Source organism: Capricornis sumatraensis, chromosome 3 (genome assembly GCF_032405125.1).
Source record: "Capricornis sumatraensis isolate serow.1 chromosome 3, serow.2, whole genome shotgun sequence".
Lineage (NCBI taxonomy): Eukaryota > Metazoa > Chordata > Mammalia > Artiodactyla > Bovidae > Capricornis > Capricornis sumatraensis.
In genome coordinates this window covers 106,529,099-106,550,625 of record NC_091071.1, presented here as the reverse complement: position 1 = coordinate 106,550,625, position 21,527 = coordinate 106,529,099, and the positions used below count along the sequence as shown (strand labels likewise).

Below are 21,527 nucleotides of genomic sequence, written 5' to 3'. Positions count from 1 at the left end.
TCAGTACCTTCTTTCAGTCTCTTCCTTTCTTTCGGGAGGAGGCGAAAGGACAGTGAAAAGTAGTTTCTTTTCATGGAAATAATGAGGGAGTCTGCTCTTGAGTATATTGCTTCATTGGAGATTCATATAACTTTTGAATTTGACTGAGGAGTTTTGATATTATAGGGAAAGTAAAGTAAAAAGCTTATGATACAACCTAAGTATTGTGCCTATAATTGCAAATGTTTATTGAGTTTGTGCTCAAATCTGTTCTTTACAGCAATGGATCACATAAAACTGGGGTAATTGCTCAAGGTAACAGATCTGGGATTTAAATACAGGCATGTTGCTTCTAGAGCCCAAGCTCTTAACCACTCTGTCATGCTGCCTTACCAATTATTACTCACCCCCAAGTATCAGTGACCTTAAAAGTGATATATGTTCATTATAGAGACAACAAAACAAAACTCACAGTTCCATAATCCAGAGGTAATCACTGTTAAAGTACTTCCTTGCCCTTTTTTCCTGTATCCAACCGTTTCCCTGTTATATTGTACATTCAGATTCTTTGAATTTTCATGCTGTTATGAATGATGCTACTGTGATATTTCTAGAAGTGGAATTATTGGGTCAGAGGGCATGATCATAAATGCTTGCTATGTATTGGTGGCTAGATTGTTGTTCGGGAAGATTTATATTCTCTCCAACAGTGTTTGAAAGTGCCCCTGTAGGGTTGTTTCAAAAATGAGGATGATAACAAGGGAAGAAGTTACTTTCAGAAGAAAAAAAGTTACTTTCTTCTGTTTGTTGCTGTGTTTTGAATGCGGTACCTTTACCTTTCTTCTGCTTTATTTCTGAAAGAAATCTGTGAAAATTATCTCTGTGGCAGAGGTTCTCAACTGGGAACTGTGTTTGGCCTCCCAGGGGTATTTGGCAAGGTCTGGAAACACTTTGGATTGTCATGAGGTGGAGTGGTAATACAGGCGGTAGAGGTACTATTGCAATAGGCAGGAGCAGTGATATGCTGCTAAACATCCTACAGTGCGTAGAAGAGGCTCCGCAACAGAGAATTATCCCAGTCTAAAATGTCAGTAGTATGAGATTGAGAAAAAACTCGCTTTATAGTAAGCTCCTGAAATCTAGAAGAAATCTATTTATTGACAAGACACTTACTTCTGCTGTGTCTTATCCTATTATCTAAGAATAAAAGAGCCCATGGCTTTCTGGTTTTAACAACAAAGCAGGCAAGATTTGTTTGGTTAGTCTCTGACTTGTTAAGTTCTTCATATTTCAAATATAAAATTGAATGGAATCAGTTCTTAGAGAACTTTCCTCAACCCCTTTGAGCAGTTTTGAAATGTTTCTGTCATTTTCTTAATGATTCTACAGTTATTTCTTCCTTTAGAGTTGCCTTCGCTGCTGTTTTATTTGGGGTTGCCATTAAAATATAGAATGTCTCTTATTCCCAAAGTAAAAAACAACCAACTTCTTGTGGGAACTGATAATTTCAATGTGTTTGGAACCTAAACTCAGTGCAACTCCTCCAACATAAAACATAGTTATTTAGGGGCTTTTACTTGGTGTTCAGTTCATTTGCCTTTATTTTCATACATATATCAATTTTCTTCTTTCACTAGTTACAGTAAAAACCTTGTTGCAAGTAATAATGACATTCATAAAAATATTTAGGACTTCATTTCTTTATTGTTGTTATTCAATCACTCACTCATGTCTGACTCTTTGCAACCCCATAAACTGCAGCATGCCAGGCTTCCCTGTCCTTCACTATCTCTTGGAGTTTGCTCAAACTCATGTCCATTGAGTCAATGATGCCATCCAATCATCTCATTGTCTATCACCCTCTTCTCCTCCTGCTGTCAGTCTTTCCCAGCATCAGGGTCTTTTCCAGTGAGTCAGCTCTTCACATTAGGTGACCAAATTATTGGAGCATCAGCATCAGTCCTTCCAAAGAATATTCAGGGTTGATTTCCTTTAAGATATCATCACTGACTCGATGGACCTGAGTCTGAGTGAACTCCGAAAGTTGGTGATGGACAGGGAGGCCTGGCGTGCTGCGATTCATGGGGTTGCAAAGAGTCGGACACGACTGAGCGACTGAACTGAAGATATCATTAGTAGAGAGGAAAATGTTCAGTGCGTCCAGTTCCTCTCAAGAGGAAACATGGTGATATCTGTTGGGGAGGGGAGCACTGAAAGTCATGTTTATTCTTATTAACTTGTTACTTTTTTGTGTAGGTTCCAAAAAACTTGAGAATTTCTTTGAATTCTTTTAAATACATATCTTGTGACTGCTAGAGCTGAAACAGTTGTTGTCTTTGTTCTATTTTTATAGTTCTGCTTTCTCTAAAAAAAGCTATTCATGAGCTTTGTCCTTTTGTGCTCTGCAGGAACCAGCACCTATGACAGAAGATCTGCTCGAAGAGCAGTCGGAGGTTCTAGCTAAATTGGGTACATCGGCAGAAGGGGCTCACCTCCGAGCGCGCATGCAAAGTGCATGTCTGCTCTCGGATATGGAGTCTTTTAAGGTAGGTCACACTGTCAGAGCTCGGGAGTCTGTTTTGAGCTATTCTGGGATGAAGCTGTGAAAGTCACTCTATAAAGTGGTGTGAAGGCCTGAATGTCTTTTTTTCATTAAATGTTTTGGTTTCATTAGTAGTTACAACACCCTGCCTCCATCCCCTAAAGGTCACAGTCAAGCTTGCTTCTTGAATTTAAAAAAGAAAAGAACAATCTTTGAATAATAGTTGAAAATTGAGAACTGAATCATTTCTTTATGTGTATTGGGCTGTCTTCTTCCTTTGTGTCAGTCGATTTAGTACAAGGCTTTTAGGAACCCCTTCGAATTTAACATAGGCTGGTTCATTCAACAAACCTTTGATTGCCTACTTTGTGACTGGCACTGTGATTAGGTAATTAAGTATAATGTTTATCCTCAATTATAGTCTGTTGAGATTGTGGGAAGGGATATGTAAATAATCATTAAGTGTTGAGTTCTCTTAGGAAATCAAGGTCAAAAAGGTGACTGACTCTGCTGAGTGGGAATCATGGAAAGTTTCTCAGAAAAGTCACCTTTTAGGGTGCGTAGGCATTTGCTATATGGAGAAGAAGATTTTAGGCTTAGATATAGGCCTGTATCTAGGACACAGAGGATTCAGAGAGTGGTGACACTTAAACCCAGGGATAAAGAGTCTTGTTGAATTACTTACTCATGAAAGCAGAGGTACATCCACGTACATTAAAAAGAAAACAGTGGGTAGTTCAGTGGGCCATAGGGCTTCCCTTTCCTGCTCCTGATTTTCTAAACTGTCTCCTGCCCAGACTTTCCTCCTTAACCTACTGGTACCTGCAGTGGGCTCCATCTCTTCATTCCATAGCCTTTCTTAGTGCTGCTTTTGTGCTATGTAGGGCAGCCTAAGTTTGGTATTTGAATGTAAACACTCCATGAAAACCTATGCCACTTGCATCTTGCCTGCTAACAAAGTTAAGTGACAGTAAAAGGGAGCTTTTTTATTCCATTTTTTTGTTTACCCCATCATTCCTAAGAGAAGAAATCTTTAGTAAGCCTCTTGAGCGTTGCAAGTTTTCCTTAGAGATTAGAAAGATACAGGAAATCTTTGCATTTTGCTGTGAGACAAGAAAGAGATGTGTTGTTTTAAAAGAGATGGTTGGTACAGTGGATAAAGAGAAGCCAGTTGACTGTCAGGGCCTGTGTTAAGTCAAAAAGGTAGAGAAGGCAGTTGGTGTAGGGTTGTGCACAGTAGGAAGTACTGGCTCATCGCAGTTGTTTTTTAACCCAACCGTTGTCTGCCTTCATAATCATCTGTGCCTGTCCTACTAAAGTGTCCTGTAGAAGCATGTGCCGGAGGACATTCCCAATTGGAACTATAAATGCTTTTTCCCATAGAAACATATTTGCCTCTCATGGTAAGGTGCTGTATAGTTCCTTTAACACTGTGCTTCAATAAAACTGTGGTTCATTAGACTCTTTTGGACTAGCCTGGGTAATGTACAAGTCTTTTACAGTGTTTTAACCAGAAAATAGATGGTATGTCAAACAACCAACTTACACATCTGCCTGCCCCTATGTGGGAGTCAGATAACATATTTAAGGAAACACGTAGTCACTCTAAAATAGGTATGGTTCCCTTTCCCTTTTTGTATAGGGATGTACTGGGGCCATGGGACGTTCCCAGAGCTTTGGATAAATGCTGATATGTACCTGAGGCGCTTACACAGCACAATCCAGAAGGACAGGGCCTATTCTAGAGCATGCCCTTGGAGTAGATACCTGTAAGAGTGGAAAGAAGATAAGCCGTAGCTGAAGTGAATGTTGAGCCTCTCTTGCTGGTGCTGTGTACTGTCTGGTATAAGGACAGCCAGACAGAAGAATTCTAGTGTGAAATGTCTTCCTTTAATACATTCTGTAGTACAAGGGTTCAGTATTGATTTCTTTTTTTAGGTTCACTCCCTTCACTCAAGGCCTGTCTCTCTATTTTCCTGAGATGTATTCATGTGGGTGTGGTGCTGCCTGGTTAATATCCAATCTTATACATGAATTCTGAATCATGCAGTAATCTTGACCCATTACATTTCACAGCCATTTTCTGTTGCCATGATTCCATAGCTCTTAGAAGCTGATGTGGTTGACTGTCAGTTAAGAACCCTCCTCTGATTCCTCAACCCTTTGAGGGCTTCCTAAATTGGTGGGCATGAGTATATTGATAGCCAGTAAGCTCAATAAGGAGAAACTGGCATTTTTGTTCTTCAAATTTAAGACTAACCATTCCTATCATGTTGGTTTTCATTTTTGTCTGAGGTTATTTTAAAAAGAAAGAAAATGACTTTCTGCTTAGCACTGTTTAGTAATGCCTATGTAGCTGTTTCAGGCAATTAAATATAGTATTCATAGCAGGATGAATATGTTGTGGTAGAGAATTATAACCAGAAAGGAATGTATTTAATGTGTGTACCCTTGGAGTACTAAAGGAATGACATTTATGCCCATCCTTAGTACTCTACTAATACATTACTGGGCTTCCCTTGAGGCTCAGTGGTAAAGAATCTGCCTGCAATGCAGGAGACTTGGGTTCAGTCCCTGCATGGGGAAGATACCCTGGAGAAGGAAATGGTAACCCACTCCAGTATTCTTGCTTGGGAAATCCCATGGCTAGAGGAGCCTAATGGGCTACATAGTGCATGGGATCACAAAGAGTCAAACATGACTAAACGACAACGGTACATTACTGGGCACTTGTGAAAAGACCTCCATGTCTTATTACTCACATTGTGAAACCTCTCTCTTTTTTTCAGGCTTGGATGTAGAGTTACTTAAAAAATTTTTGGCATGCATCATTGTTAATTCTATAGAGTTATCCGCTAAATAAAGCTTTAATTAGTTTGGTTTCAGAAGCCTGAAAAACAGTAACTTGAATTCCAATTCCTTAAGAGCACAAAAGCCGTTTATGTGATGGTAATTTGTTATATAAGGCACAGGAATTTGATGGCTGAATAGAACATTTTCGAGGTTAGCTGATGTTTATTGCAGTACCAGTATTGACTTATTGAGGGGAAAAAAAGGAAAACTTTTCCATCATTGAGTTATTATTCTGATCATGTTGTGTATTATTTAATTTACTTGACTTGAGCTTATTGATGCTTTTCTAAGTATTGAGTAGTTATTACACTATAATTTTAAACTAACTTATATAACTTACAGTCTGAGATTTATTTTCACTTTACATCAGATTTTTATTTCCAAATTCATCAAATGAAAATGTTTTCTTTTTCTATAAAATGGAGGCAGGAAAAACAAAGTGCTTTGGTGCTTTAATGTCTGATGTGATTTAATGGTGATATCCAAACTCAAGTCACATACTAGATTTTGTGAAGATTAGTCTTTTTATGAAAATGAAAGTACGATTTGGAAAACAGGTTTATCAGTAACTGTTGATTTTTGATTCTGCTGAATTTTTTGTCTACTTTAGGCAGCTAATCCAGGTTGTTTTCTGGAAGATTTTGTGAGGTGGTACTCACCTCGGGATTACATTGAAGAGGAAGTGGTTGATGAAAAGGGCAACATGGTTCTGAAAGGAGAATTGAGTGCCCGAATGAAGATTCCAAGCAATATGTGGGTAGAGGCCTGGGAAACAGCTAAGCCAATTCCTGCTAGAAGGCAGAGGAGACTCTTTGATGACACACGGGAAGCAGAAAAGGTAACTGAGGTTTGGGTATCTAATGTGACTGCTAATTATTATTCTAGTATTTTAAAAACTATGACAAGATACAAGAGCTTTGAACATACTTGAGAAACAAAGCTTTGAAATGTTATGAGCCTTTTATATATCTAATATTCACATTTAAGGTTTTAGAACTGGTTACAAATAGGCCAAAGAATAAGACCTGTATATTTTACGTAAAATGCTCATTCTTGGACCATCAGCATATGTCAAAAGCCTTAAAAATGATCATGTCCTCTGACCTAGCAATTCTACTACCAAAAAAAATGTATTAAGGAAGTAATGAGAAAAATATAAAAAGATCAATATGTAACAGTGATGTTCAAGAAGTTTTTTAGTGAAAAAATAGATACAACCAAAGTTTGGAAAAATAGAGTGTTAATAAATTATGGCATAATCATTTAGTAGACTACTTTGGGTCTAAAGAGTATGGATAGAGAGTCTTAAGAAGAGGTGAGAAGGGATGAAGAAGACTTAGATATAGCACAGTTACCCCAGAAAGACTGTTCCTAACACTAAGTGCCAAAACACTCAGCATAGGTAGGGCTGGACTGTTAACAGCATTGGGTATAGGGAAATAAGGAGGGCTGGAAGTGGGCAATCAGAGACTCTCCTCTGCCTTAGGAAGGACCAGGTAAGTAGGCAGAAATGACATACCCCTTAGAGATAAAGCAATGATGGGAAAGAAGGAAATAAGGGGAAAATTAAAGATTCTCTAGAAAAAGAAGTAATATATAGAGCCTCCTTCATCTCCCACCATCCACTGAAGAAACTATGCAGAAGAGGATACTTTCAAACTATGGCATGACCAGGAGCAGTAAAGAGCAAACCTTATCTGTATAAAACCACTGTAAACAAGTATGAACTGGATCATTTCAGCTAATGAGATTATTTCCCAGAAAACTGACCACAAAGCAGAAGAAAACTGTAACATAATCAGTTCAGTTCAGTTGCTCAGTCGTGTCCGGCTCTTTGCGACCCCGTGAATCGCAGCACGCCAGGCCTCCCTGTTCATCACCAACTCCCGGAGTTCACTCAGACTCACGTCCATCGAGTCCGTGATGCCATCCAGCCATCTCATCCTCTCTCGTCCCCTTCTCCTCCTGCCCCCAATCCCTACCAGCATCAAAGTATTTCCAATGAGTCACTTCTTCGCATGAGGTGGCCTAAGTACTGGAGTTTCAGCTTTAGCATCATTCCTTCCAAAGAACACCCAGGACTGATCTCCTTCAGAATGGACTGGTTGGATCTCCTTGCAGTCCAAGAGACTCTCAAGAGTCTTCTCCAACACCACAGTTCAAAAGCATCAATTCTTCGGCGCTCAGCCTTCTTCACAGTCCAACTCTCACATCCATACATGACCACTGGAAAAACCATAGCCTTGACTAGATGGACTTAGTCGGCAAAGTAATGTCTCTGCTTTTGAATATGCTATCTAGGTCGGTCATAACTTTCCTTCCAAGGAGTAAGTGTCTTTTAATTTCGTGGCTGCAGTCACCATCTGCAGTGATTTTGGAGCCCCCCAAAATAAAGTCTGACACTGTTTCCACTGTTTCCCCATCTATTTCCCATGAAGTGATGGGACTAGATGCCATGATCTTAGTTTTCTGAATGTTGAGCTTTAAGCCAACTTTTTCACTCTCATCAACAGGCTTTTTAGTTCCTCTTCACTTTCTGCCATAAGGGTGGTGTCATCTGCATATCTGAGGTTATTGATATTTCTCCTGGCAATCTTGATTCCAGCTTGTATTTCTTCCAGTCCAGCGTTTCTCATGATGTACTCTGCATATAAGTTAAATAAGCAGGGTGACAATATACAGCCTTGACGTACTCCTTTTCCTGTTTGGAACCAGTCTGTTGTTCCGTGTCCAGTTCTAACTGTTGCTTCCTGACCTGCATACAGATTTCTCAAGAGGCAGGTCAAGTGGTCTGGTATTCCCATCTCTTTCAGAATTTTCCCCAGTTTATTGTGATCCACACAGTCAAAGGCTTTGGCATAGTCAAGAAAGCAGAAATAGATGTTTTTCTGGAACTCTCTTGCTTTTTCCTTGATCCAGCGGATGTTGGCAATTTGATCTCTGGTTCCTCTGCCTTTTCTAAAACCAGCTTGAACATCAGGAAGTTCATGGTTCATGTATTGCTGAAGCCTGGCTTGGAGAATTTTGAGCATTACTTTACTAGCATGTGAGATGAGTGCAATTGTGCAGTAGTTTGAGCATTCTTTGGCATTGCCTTTCTTTGGGATTGGAACGAAAACTGACCTTTTTCAGTCCTGTGGCCACTGCTGAGTTTTCCAAATTTGCTGGCATATTGAGTGCAGCACTTTCATAGCATCATTTTTCAGGATTTGAAATAGCTCAGCTGGAATTCCATCACCTCCACTAGCTTTGTTCGTAGTGATGCTTTCTAAGGCCCACTTGACTTCACATTCCAGGATGTCTGGCTCTAGGTGAGTGATCACACCATCATGATTATCTTGGTCCTGAAGATCTTTTTTGTACAGTTCTTCTGTGTATTCTTTCCACCTCTTAATATCTTCTGCTTCTGTTAGGTCCCTACCATTTCTCTCCTTTATCGAGCCCATCTTTGCATGAAATGTTCCCTTGGTATCTCTGATTTTCTTGAAGAGATCTCTAGTGTTTCCCATTCTGTTATTTTCCTCTATTTCTTTGCATTGATCGCTGAAGAAGGCTTTCTCATCTCTTGTCGCTCTTCTTTGGAACTCTGCATTCAGATGCTTATATCTTTCCTTTTCTCCTTTGCTTTTCGCCTCTCTTCTTTCCACAGCTATTTGTAAGGCCTCCCCAGACAGCCATTTTGCTTTTTTGCACTTCTTTTCCATGGGGATGGTCATGATCCCTGTCTCCTGTACAATGTCACAAACCTCATTCCATAGTTCATCAGGCACTCTATCTATCAGATCTAGGCCCTTTAATCTATTTTTCACTTCCACTGTATAATCATAAGGGATTTGATTTAGGTCATACCTGAATGGTCTAGCGGTTTTCCCTACTTTCTTCAATTTGCGTCTGAATTTGGCAATAAGAAGTTCTTGATCTGAGCCACAGTCAGCTCCTGGTCTTGTTTTTGTTGACTGTATAGAGCTTCTCCATCTTTGGCTGCAAAGAATATAATCAGTCTTATTTCAGTTTTGACCATCTGATGATGTCCATGTGTAGAGTCTTCTCTTGTGTTGTTGGAAGAGGATGTTTGCTATGACCAGTGCATTTTCTTGGCAAAACTCTATTAGTCTTTGCCCTGCTTCCTTCCGCATTCCAAGGCCAAATTTTCCTGTTACTCCAGGTGTTTCTTGACTTCCTACTTTTGCTTTCCAGTCCCCTATAATGAAAAGGACATCTTTTTTGGGTGTTAGTTCTAAAAGGTCTTGTAGGTCTTCATAGAACCATTCAACTTCAGCTTCTTCAGCATTACTGGTTGGGGCATATACTTGGATTACCGTGATATTGAATGATTTGCCTCGGAGACGAACAGAGATCATTCTGTCGTTTTTGAGATTGCATCCAAGTACTGCATTTCGGCCACTCTTGTTGATTATGATGGCTACTCCATTTCTTCTGAGGGATTCTTGCTCACAGTAGTAGATATAATGGTCATCTGAGTTAAATTCACCCATTCCAGTCCATTTTAGTTTGCTGATTCCTGGAATGTTGACGTTCACTCTTGCCATCTCTTGTTTGACCACTTCCAATTTGCCTTAATTCATGGTCCTGACACTCCAGGTTCCTATGCAGTATTGCTCTTTTCAGCATCAGACCTTGCTTCTATTACCAGTCACGTCCACAGCTGGGTATTGTCTTTGCTTTGGCTCCATCCCTTCATTCTTTCTGGAGTTATTTCTCCACTGATCTCCAGTAGCATATTGGGCACCTACTGACCTGGGGAGTTCCTCTTTCAGTAGCCTATCATTTTGCCTTTTCATACTGTTCATGGGGTTCTCAAGGCAAGAATACTGAGGTGGTTTGCCATTCCCTTCTCCAGTGGACCACATTCTGTCAGACCTCTCCACCATGACCCACCCATCTTGGGTTGCCCCGTGAGCATGGCTTAGTTTCATTGAGTTAGACAAGGCTGTGGTCCTAGGTGATTAGATGGGCTAGTTTTCTGTAAGTATGGTTTCAGTGTGTCTGCCCTCTGATGCCCTCTTGCAACACCTACCGTCTTACTTGGGTTTCTCTTACCTTGGGCGTGGGGTATCTCTTCATGGCTGCTCCAGCAAAGCATAGCTGCTGCTCCTTACCTTTGATGAGGGGTATTTCCTCACCGCCACCCTTCCTGGCCTTCAATGTGGGATGGCTCCTCTAGGCCCTCTTGCGCCTGCGCTGAATCAGATATTCTCATATAAGCATGACAGGGTGTGAAAAATCACGTTTAATCAGAAATACTAAATACAAGAGCCACATGAATCCAAAAACCCCACAAAGAAATGAAAGTACTGCTAATTTAACTTAGGATAGAAGTAGAAGGAAAAAAAAACCGTATCAAAAATAAAGACTACATAGTACCCACAGAAGAATAGGTTCATATTTATATTTAATAAAAGGCATTGAGGAAGAGCATTAAAATAACCAAGAGAAACAAAATGAGATAAAGGAATAAAAGGGATTAGAGAGAAAGTAGTAAAACTGAAAGATAGGAAATGTAGAAATAACACTCGTTTTTATCAGAGTTCTTGAAGCAGAAAAATCAGAACACCTGAACAGAACTAAACACTTAAAATTGTAATCTAAAAAAACTTTCTGAAAATGAAATAAAATCTGAATTTACATATTAAAAATGCTCATTGGGTGCAGGGGAAAATTGATTAGGTTTAGTGAACTCCAAATTTTATCACTGTAGTACTACTAGACCTTAAATATTAAAAAAAAAAAAAAAATTCTCAGACCTTGCAGCAAAACGTGAAAATAATTTACAGGGGCAAGAGAGTTGGACAGTTGTCAGATTTTTCAGTAGCACAGCAATGTTGGGCAGAGTTTTCAAGAAATATAAGCAAAAAATACAGATTAAATATTTTACATTCCACCAAGATGTCCAAGTAATCAAGGCTATAAAAAAATGTTTTCTCCATGTTTTTGTACCTATAACTGTATACATAGGCCCTTCCTGAGAAATCCGCTACAGCTGCCCTGTCCAGTAGAACTTTCTGCAGTGTTCAGAATGGTCATAGGTTCGCTGTGCAAATTGTAGCCCATGGCTACACATGGCTTTAATGAGCTCTTGAAATGAGACTAGTAGCATAGGAACTGAATTTTTAAATGGCTCTCTGTAGCAGGTGGCTGCCTTATTGAACAGCATAGTAGAGAAGAGTAAATTTGACCAAGAGGATGACTAGGGAAACTGGCAAAGGGCTAACGGTGAGCATTTCATTTCTTTAATTTTAGGGCTAAAACTAAAACTAGATGGGGTCATGGGTAGAAGAAGAATATGTAAAAATTGTATATTAGGACAAAATAGAATGCATCTAAAAAAGTTGGGATCAAAAAAGAGGAAGAGGAAAGTAGAATGCAATCATTGACTGTTACATAGATAATAGGTAGTAATCAAAGGATACTATTTAGAATTATCAGACCATAATTTTATAAAAGAAAGATATAAAGATACAAAGTTGATAAAATAAAGATATAAAGGAATTAAGGGCAGCAGAAAAGGTAGTATCACAAGAATGAAAATATGAACCTTCCTAAGTACAATGGAAAAATTATTCACAAGCAAAGAACACACACCAGATAGAGTAACACACATTATAAAGATCATACTGCATACAGAGTAATTGCAATGTAAGATAGTCTTATAAAACCCATATCTGTGCTGTAAACAAGGTATTCTGTGACTCAAAAAGACTACAAAATAAACAATGGACAGAGATTTACCAGAAAACATTAAGAACGCAGGGGTTATCATCCGGATGCCAAATAAAACAGAATCAAAGCAGAAAAGCATTACAAGAGATACATAAGGATGCTTTACAGTCTAAAAGTGATATTTCACAATGAGAATATACAGTTGTCAATGTTTATGCACTGGCTAATGTAATCATTTGTATAAAAGAGAAATCATGGGAGATGCAAGGAGAAGTAGATAAAAACACACTAGTAGCAGAGGACTTTTAACACACTCCCAGTGTACAAGACAGTCAAGTAGACAGAACTAAACAAGATAATCAATAAGGCTGATCTTTTAGATACATTGCAAATACTATACCTTGAAAATAAAAACGGTACTTCCTTTCCAAATGCACATGGAACATTCACGAAAACAGATAGTATGTTAGGGCGCAAAGAAAACACCAGTGGGTTTCATAATGGAAATAACACCAATACTCTGATTGCTGCAATAAAATTAAGGATAATGGGTTAGATTAAAAGTATTTGATCAGTGTTAATTACATTCTTAATTTTAGGAAATACAGATATTTGGAGATAGAGGGATATCCTGTATGGAACTTGATCTCAAATTATTTAGAAAAACAATGTTTATATGTATATATTGTATGGACCTACAGAGGAGGAGAGTTGCATGTGATTAAAAAAAGAGATGAGGTAAAAGGAAATGAGTGCAGACAAAGGATGTACAAATATTTTGTATTCTTGGAAATTTGTTTTTCTGTAAGTTAAGGAAAACAACATTCGTAATAGTGTTAACAAGGATTTCAATAGTGGGAACTCTTATTACTCTATATAAGAATGAAAATCTGTTCAAATACGTAGTAAAATAATTTGGAATATGATTTCAGTATTTGAAAAATAATAATTTGGCATTGTTTGTTTTTAGATAGATACCCTGAAGAAATTCCTCTACATGTATGCCACAAACTTATGAAATAATGTGAGAGAGACATTATTTTAATAGCAAAAAATGGAGGGGTGCATTTTAATATAGCAAGTTATATATAGCATGTATTAATATCTATGCATCTCAGAAACAGTGCTGAATGAAAAACAGGTCACTGAGTGGCATAACTAGAAAGAGTCCATTTATACGAAGATTAAAACCAAGCAAAACTAAACAACACATTGTTTAAGGCTATGTACATATGTGAGACAGCTATGAAGAAAAAGGAATGATTAGTAGTTACTTGAGGGGTGGAGTGCATGAGCGAGGGAGTCTTGATCAAGGCGAGCACAAGGACTTGGAAAGTCCTGGTACCTTCTGTTTCTTAAGCTGATTGGTGTGTAAACAAGTGTTTGTGTTTTCTGTGTATAAAATACTCTGCTATGTGTATTTTTTTAATTTAAGTTTATTTATTTTAATTGGAGGCTAATTACTTTGCAATATTGTATTGGTTTTGCCATACATCAACATGAATCCACCATGGGTGTACACGTATTCCCCATCCTGAACCCCCCTCCCGCCTCCCTTCCTGCACCATCCCTCTGGGTCATCCCAGTGCACCAGCCCCAAGTATCCTGTATTCTTCATTGAACCTGGATTGGCAATTCATTTCATGTATGATATTATACATGTTTCAGTGCGATTCTCCCAAATCATCCCACCCTCTACCTCTCTGTCCACAGAGTCCTAAAGACTGTTCTATACATCTGTGTCTCTTTTGCTGTCTTGCATACAGGGTTATCGTTACCACCTGCTATGTATATTTTAAAAACATTTTTTTAATTTTAAAAATATTTCAAAACATGAAGCCCTTCTAGGCAAATAATTCTTTTAAAATTTTATTTATTTATTTATGTCTGTGCTCAGTCTTCTTGCTTCAGTGGGCTTTCTCTAGTTGCCGAGTGCGAGGGCTACTCTCCAGTTGTGTGCAGGCTTCTCTTTGTGATTCCTTCTCTTTTTGCGGAGCACAGGCTCTAGGCATGCAGGCTTCAGTAGTTGTGGAGCATGGGCTCAGTTGCTCTGTGTCATGTGAGATCTTCCTGGACCAGAGATAGAACCTGTGTGGCCTGCAATGGCACACGGATTCCTAACCACTGAACCACCAGGGAGGTCCCAAGACAAATAATTCTATATCATAAACCATTAAATGACCAAAGCAAGTTTTGAAATTGTGTGTATTATGAGCTTTTGTTAAGAAATTGCATACACATGTGTATCTTTGTGTTTAAATAGGCATAGAAATAAGCCTGAGGAGATAAACACAAAACTGTGTTGTTCCTTAGGATGTAGGATTTCTAGAGAACTTCTGTGTTATACTTCTTTGTTTACTTTGAGATCTGTGAGCATTTTTCAGCCACAATGATACTATACTTCGTTTGTCTTTACTGCTGTTGAATAAAGAGCTTAAAAGTAGGAATCAGAAAAATAATAACATTTTGGAGAAAACAATAAACAAAAAGTTTAGAGGAACATTGCTAGCAATGTTTAGAAATCCTAAGTGAGGAAAGCAGGTTACAAAACAGTATTTTACATACCTGATGTTAGTTTACTTAGGTGACACTAGTGGTTGAAAAAAAACCCTGCTGATGCAGGAGACATAAGAGACACAGGTTCGATCCCTGGGTTGGGAAGATCCCCTGGAGGAGGGGATGGAAACCCTCTCCAGTATTCTTGCCTGGAGAATCCCATGGACAGAGGAGCCTGCTGGGGTACAGTCCATAGGGTCACAGAGTCAGACATGACTGAAGCAACTTAATACACATGCAAATATATGATGTATATATTCAAAGTCTTGAAAAATCCTGCAGTGAAAATGCTCCACCATTAACAGTTGTTATCTCAAGGTGGTATAATTTGTGGTTGGTTTTAGTGTTCTCTGTATCAAGAAAAAGACATTATGAGAGTATCCACCGTTATTAAGGACTGAAGTTCTTAGCTCTTTCCAGTAACATTATTCTTACCTTTGGGAATAGCAGCTACTTACCTGAAGGAGTAGGATAGGTACTAAGAGAAGAGAGCTCTTCTCTACTCTTGTTACAGGTGTGAATTCAGGGGAGACAGAGCTTCTGTAAGTGGCTGCTTTCTTCTTTGGCAGCTGTCTTGGTCATTTATCTAACTTTGTGTCTCCTTCAGGTACTGCACTATCTGGCAGTCCAGAAGCCGGCAGACCTTGCTCGGCACTTGTTACCCTGTGTAATCCATGCAGCTGTACTCAAGGTAAAGGAAGAAGGTAAATGTCTTATTTGATTAGTCATTAGTTCATTTCCAAAATGAAGGTAGACTTTGCCTAACTTTTCTAATGATGGCTTTGATCTTTTTAAAAACAGAAAGTCTAGAAAACATTTCTTCAGTGAAGAAGATTATAAAGCAGATAATATCCCATTCCAGTAAAGTTTTGCACTTCCCCAATCCGGAAGACAAGAAATTGGAAGTAAGTCTGATCTTGTCAAATGTTCTTCCCGGTTGGCAGTAATTTTTTAAAAAATGCTTTGCTTTCTTTTGCCTTTTTCCAATGTATGCTTCTCCCCTTTTGCACTATTAGGAAATCATCCATCAAATTACTAATGTAGAAGCTATAATTGCCAGGGCCCGCTCACTGAAAGCCAAGTTTGGAACTGAGAAATGTGAACAAGAAGAGGAAAAGGAAGATCTTGAAAGGTAATAGCTATCTGACTAACTCATCTTTGTCTCCCGTAGGAAAAGCCACTCTTTAGAAAATTTTCATGGAGTGTTGAGATTCCTTTGTAGTGCTCCCATATTATTTGTAACAAGCGTTGGTTAGAGACAGAGAAATATTTGTTTATTATAGGATTGACCTCTCTTGTATTTGTGAGTACTTGTCACTTGTTTCTATTCCTCCCACTTTAAGAATGAAGTCTTCCAAGTCTTCTAGGAATGTCCTTGTTTGCTCTTGGAGCAGTTGCCTCTGGAGGAACTGGCTGTTCATATTCACTCTTGTTACTGGAAACTTTGCTTCCCACTCTCACTGTTCTTAACTATAGGCAGACGTGTCCTGAAACTATTTCTGCTCAACATTCCTACTTACCAGTTCTAAACAAGAGTTGTGATAGCAAATGTGCATATCTCTGTCCCTTGTGAATATGTTTTGAAAGAGTGAGCAGATGGCCTCTTCAGGATGAGGCAAATGACTGGGTCAGTCTTTTCCTCCTTCTGAGATTTGGACCATTTCAAAGGGGGGCTGTCAGCACACACCCCTGTCAATTTTTGCCCGAGATACTTGAAAGGATGATGTTGTTTTAATAGATGAGAAAGTGTTTCCAGATTAGCTACTTCAATGGGTTGAATTTGTTATAACTAAAATTTTCATCAGCCTTTCCAAGAGAAATAGCGTTATTGATGTTAAATAATTAATATTATATGACAAGGCATTTGCTATAGCCTTTAACAAGTTCTTGTTTGAATATTATGTCTTTTGTTGAGTGAAGTTTTCTCACAGCCTGCTTTGCTCTTGAATATTCCTTCCTTTTAAATGAGGAGAATACACTCTAATCAAAGGAAGTTTCTAAAATAGCAGTTCGAGTTAGCGAGCAGGTGGTGTGAGCTTGGTGGCTCTGTGTCTTCGACTCTCTGAGTTCCACCATACGTTGTCTGTGGTATACTTGAACGATGAATGCTTCCAGCACATAATGGCACAGTTTACAGCTGAGACTGTGCCCAGCAAAACATATTTTAAGTGCATGTGTGCCCGCGCATGCACACACACACACCTCTTAAAAGAACAAAAATGAAACACAAGGATCATTGCTTTGCTGTCTAAATTAAATGTGGTTTTTGTTGTTAAAAACATTAAAAAAAATCTTCCTTAGTATAACATTGTCTAAGCTTATAGTCTAAAAGAAATAGACTATTTCATCTTACACTTTGACAGAGATGGGATTTTTGAAAAAATTTATAAAAAGAGTTGAAAGGCATGAAGGTTGTCATTTGAGTTGATTTTAATTCCAAATGTTGATCTATCCTGTTAAATTTTCACTCCAGCCTTGATATGATTTTCACCAATATGATTTTGAGGGTTTGTCCCCAAAATTAATCAGGGAGGACTGACCCAGTGTGAACTGAGCAGCTCCTTTTCCATCCTTTCATTCCCTCTTTCTCCCAGGTTTGTGAGTTGCCTTCTGGAGCAACCGGAGGTTTTAGTCGTCGGTGCAGGCAGAGGACACGCTGGCAGGATCATTCACAAGCTGTTTGTGAATGCTCAGAGGGTATGTGAGATTCCTTCTTGACCCTGTCATGCTCTCTCCAGGCCTCTGCTCAGTAAGGTACTGTTTTGATTCCCACACATGAAGCTGCTGAAAGCACTGGATTCGAACATTGAAGAAATAATGACTCTCTCAACAGTGACTTCTTAGTCTTTGAAATCCATCTGCTCTTTTACACATTTAAATAAAATGATAAATTTATTTCTGAAATTTGTACCTAAATTTCAGAAGTTAGAATGGTCTGAAATTCCTTGTTAAAGAATCTGATAAGAGACTTGGTTAGCAATGACCAGTGTGCAGTGGTGTGGAAAAAATGTTTACCACTGTCAAATTAGAATAGAGTTTAATTTTACCAGTTTTAAACTCCATGTACTGCAAGTGGATTCACAACTTAGCTTGTGAAATTGCAAATCGTAACTATTTTTATAACGGTGAAAAGATATAACTTCAAAGTTTTCCTCGGAAAGATTTTTAGGACAGTGGAAACAGGCTTCAGCATAGAAAAAAAAGCCCAATTTGAAAACTTTTCTGTCATTACCTTTATTGATGAAAGGAAATGTTTAAAAATTATATAGTACCTTCTGACATTCTAAACTATAAAGATTTGAATTTTTTACGAGGTTGATATTATGCTCTATGTTGACTCTTTCTATATAAATGTTTACTGGTTGTTTACTGATTCAGAGGTGCTGGCTTTTTGCACATGAGTCTCACATTAGGACTTCTTAAAGATTCTGATAAAAGTATTTTGAAGCATAGTAAATACAGGGTGCCCCTTATGCAGTACTGTGATGATGCTTAGAATGGCCCAGTTTTAGAAGTTTAATTTTCACAGTCAAATAAGGAAAAGGATTTTCATGGGTTTATCCATGAAAAAGAAACTTCATAACCTCCTTTGAGTCAGTCTGGAGTCTATCTTGTTACTATATTCAAAATCATAACCAGATATGTTCATCTGAATTTTTAGCAAGAACTGAAACCTGAGATTATTTATGGGATGGCAAACTAAATATAAAGATTTCAAGTTAAAAACCAAGTATTTTATTTCCTTATAGATACTTACTTCAGTTTATTATGTTTCTGACTCTGGTATGAAACAAGAATCAGGTTTGTTTTCACATCCTGTAATATCTTTGCCAGTTTACTAGCCAAAACCTTACAAACGTATTTCCTTGTTAACACTAATATGAATTTTCCTCATACTGCAAAGATTCTTTTCTTAATGTTTAAAACTTGTTTGTTAAGAAGATGTAAAAATCGAAAGTATTTAGATTTTTAATGCTAAGGGTAGAACACTCTCATTGTTGTAAATTGTTAAGCAAAATTACTTTCCCCAATGTGGAGATAATCTTTTCCCCCAAGATTGTAAGCAAGCTCTTACTGTTGTAAAAATTTGGATAATACAGAGAATTATAAAGAAAAATTAATGACCCTAAAAAAATTAATCACATTAATCTCACTACCCACTGATGATCACTGTCAACATTTAACATCTAGTAGATTCAAATATATGTAAATTTTACAATATAGGATTATATTATTTGTTCTTATTTTCCACCTAATGTGATTATCTTTCTCATGGGTAAATATAGGACTGTATCATCTTTTCACTGGGCTCATTGTAATCTCCTTTAATGGATACTGAAATTATACGTTTATCCCACGTTGTGTAATTTTCAAATATTTCAAGCTTTCAAACCTTGTAGTGAATGTTTTTACAGATTCAGCAGTCTGTAATCCATGTAACAAGCACCTGGTTGGTCTGTTTTTAAACTCAGCTCTTAAATATCTGGGTAATTAATAGAAACCATTCAGGTTTACTCATGTAATTTTTCATAATTAACTGATACTTTATATCAGTTCTATTAAATCAAGATTTTAACATTTTTAAAGTTAAAAAATTTTACTGAAAATTTTTATACCATAATTTTACATATTTCAAACTTTTCCTTAATATTAAATTTGAATAAACTTTCATCATGATTGTATTTATCATTGTTACATCCATATTTAAATAGAATACTGCAAACAAATCACTGATTGGATTTTGCTTTGGTCGTGCTAAATTAAGTCAGACATCCAGTCTTAAATTCATTGGGTTATCTATTTTTCAAGCCATAGAGTACTTTTTTTTAGTATTTTTAATCTTTAGTGAAAGAGCTAGGTTTTTGCTGAACATTTCCTCGTTAAGTGACATTCTGTACATTGCCTGTTGAGCCATCAGATGCATGAGTAGTGGAATTTGTCTGCTCAGCTGGATGGCTAGGTGTGTTGTATGTGGTGTTTTTTGTCTTGATATTCTTTTTGATAGGATCATGTTCCTTAATGTAATGCATGCTGTCTCTGAAATAATCTTGAAATCTCTTGTCTAGCTCTTTTTAAACCATCTTGCTTGTTTCCCTTTCATCACTGTTTCTTTTCTCACCCTTCCTCAAGCTGACTGAGTCTTCTGATGAGGTAACAAAATAGCCTTTGTCCCTTGTAGTTTCTTGTTCCTTCCCATTTCTCTAACTTCATAAGGTCATGAAGACTAACCAACCTCCTCTTTAACAGTCTGGGTTTGGCGTACCTTTCTTGCTGGTGTTTAACATTACATTTCATATTTCCATTGCCAAAACAACTTTTTTCCCAAAATTAATGGTATCATGAAAGAAATAGAGTGATCAGAGTTAAAATAAAAGCTCTAGTTGAATATATATTTTATGCAGTTTCAATGAAAAACCAGATGCCTTTATTGTTGAGAACTTCTCTTTCGTGGCCGCTGCTACATTTCATGGGTCTCTGTCACTTCTGCATCACATTAATCATCCAGCAAACAAATCAGTGTTCCCAGGTTTAATTTGACAAGTGAAAAGAATTGAAAGAATCGATAAATATCATCTTTCCAGACTCTGGAGAGCAGCAGCTCCTTACTGGACTGAGGACAGCAGACTTGGACTTTGGTCGTTGCTAGAAGATTTGTATAGAAACCAGAACAGCTCCATTTTCCCTCTTCATCAGATGTCTGAATATGGCCCTCACTTTCCACAGCAGATTGCTTGGCTGTCATTATCCTCTGTCTCTGTCACCAATTTATTTGTAATTTCTGGCTGCTCACGTAGTGTTTCAAGCTTCTTGCATTTTCTGTGTTGTGATTTTTGAGCAATCATAACATAATCAATTGCATTACTGAGTAATGTAGAACATTTTTTTGTATTTATCATGCTTATTCATCTGTCCTTCAAAATGATCTAAGTTTCGCGTTCAACTCGCTCTTGAATTTAGCATGTGATTCTCTTCAAGGCTGCAACCATGACTCCAGCGGAGGAGGAACTGAAGAGGATGGGCCCCCCAGAAGAGAAGAGGCAGAACTTGGCGGCAGACTTCCCTCCCCCCGCGGGCCGGGAACTCATTTTGCGCACAGCCGTGCCCCGGCCTGCTCCCTACTCCCGGGCTCTGCCTCAGCGCATGTACAGTGTTCTCACCAAAGAGGATTTCAGACTTGCAGGTGCCTTTTCATCAGATACCTCCTTCTTCTAGCTCTTCTTGAGTCCCTTCACTTGTGGCTTCGGAGACAGTGCTGACCCCTTCTGTGGGAAGGAAGCTGTATCAGTCAGAACCTGAGAGGCTGTCAAGAGGACCTGTCCTGTTCAGTGATCAAGTCATACCAGCATCTGAGAGACTTTCTGATGGGCTCTGTAGGATCTTGGTGGGGGCAGAGGAATGGGCTTCAGCTCTTGAAAGATTTCTGCTCCAAAGAGATTGCCCTTGTTGGGGAGGGTGGGGGGGGCAGGGAGGAGACTAAAAAACAGCAGCAGTTCTCTGTACTCACTCCCTCAAGACTGCGTTCATTTCTTCTCTGTGACTATCCCATAGGCTGTTGCCCTGCGCTCATAGTCTGTATGACCACTTATGTTTATTAGTATCAAGTTTGCAAAGTGGAGTGGAGTATCTGTTAACTCAGATTTCCAGATATTTTGGTAGTAGCTTCTACTACCAGAATCTGTGTTTTTAGAATCCTGAATGACATTCTGTTTATTCAGTCACTTGGTGGCAATCTTTATTGCACTAATTAACTTTTGATGAGCATTTTGAATATTCTAGGAGAAAGCCTGAAATTTCACCTAGTCTGTGTTTTTCCATGTAACTGTGACTTAAATGTATTCCTTCTGATTAAAAAAAATATATATATATTAAATGTCACTGCAAATTAGTTTTATATATCTCTTGTAAGGTTTGTTTC

The 21,527-nt window shown here is 38.2% G+C and overlaps 1 protein-coding gene across 3 annotated transcripts in view; it reads left to right on the top strand.

Moving 5' to 3' along the window:
- Nucleotides 1-21,025, top strand: part of RAB3GAP1 (RAB3 GTPase activating protein catalytic subunit 1) — a 123,111-nt gene extending 102,086 nt beyond the window's left edge. For 2 of the 3 annotated variants that reach the window (XM_068967306.1, XM_068967308.1), the window contains 7 exons: nucleotides 2,388-2,525; nucleotides 5,985-6,212; nucleotides 15,219-15,315; nucleotides 15,413-15,516; nucleotides 15,628-15,743; nucleotides 17,206-17,308; nucleotides 20,588-21,025. In XM_068967306.1, the coding sequence (XP_068823407.1) occupies nucleotides 2,388-2,525; nucleotides 5,985-6,212; nucleotides 15,219-15,315; nucleotides 15,413-15,516; nucleotides 15,628-15,743; nucleotides 17,206-17,308; nucleotides 20,588-20,824 (1,023 nt within the window). In that variant the 3' untranslated portion in view covers nucleotides 20,825-21,025. Of the gene's footprint in view, nucleotides 1-2,387; nucleotides 2,526-5,984; nucleotides 6,213-15,218; nucleotides 15,316-15,412; nucleotides 15,517-15,627; nucleotides 15,744-17,205; nucleotides 17,309-19,741; nucleotides 19,763-20,587 lie in introns of all 3 variants that reach the window. The other variant, XM_068967307.1, reaches the window with a different exon arrangement.
- Nucleotides 21,026-21,527: the final 502 nt, after the last annotated feature.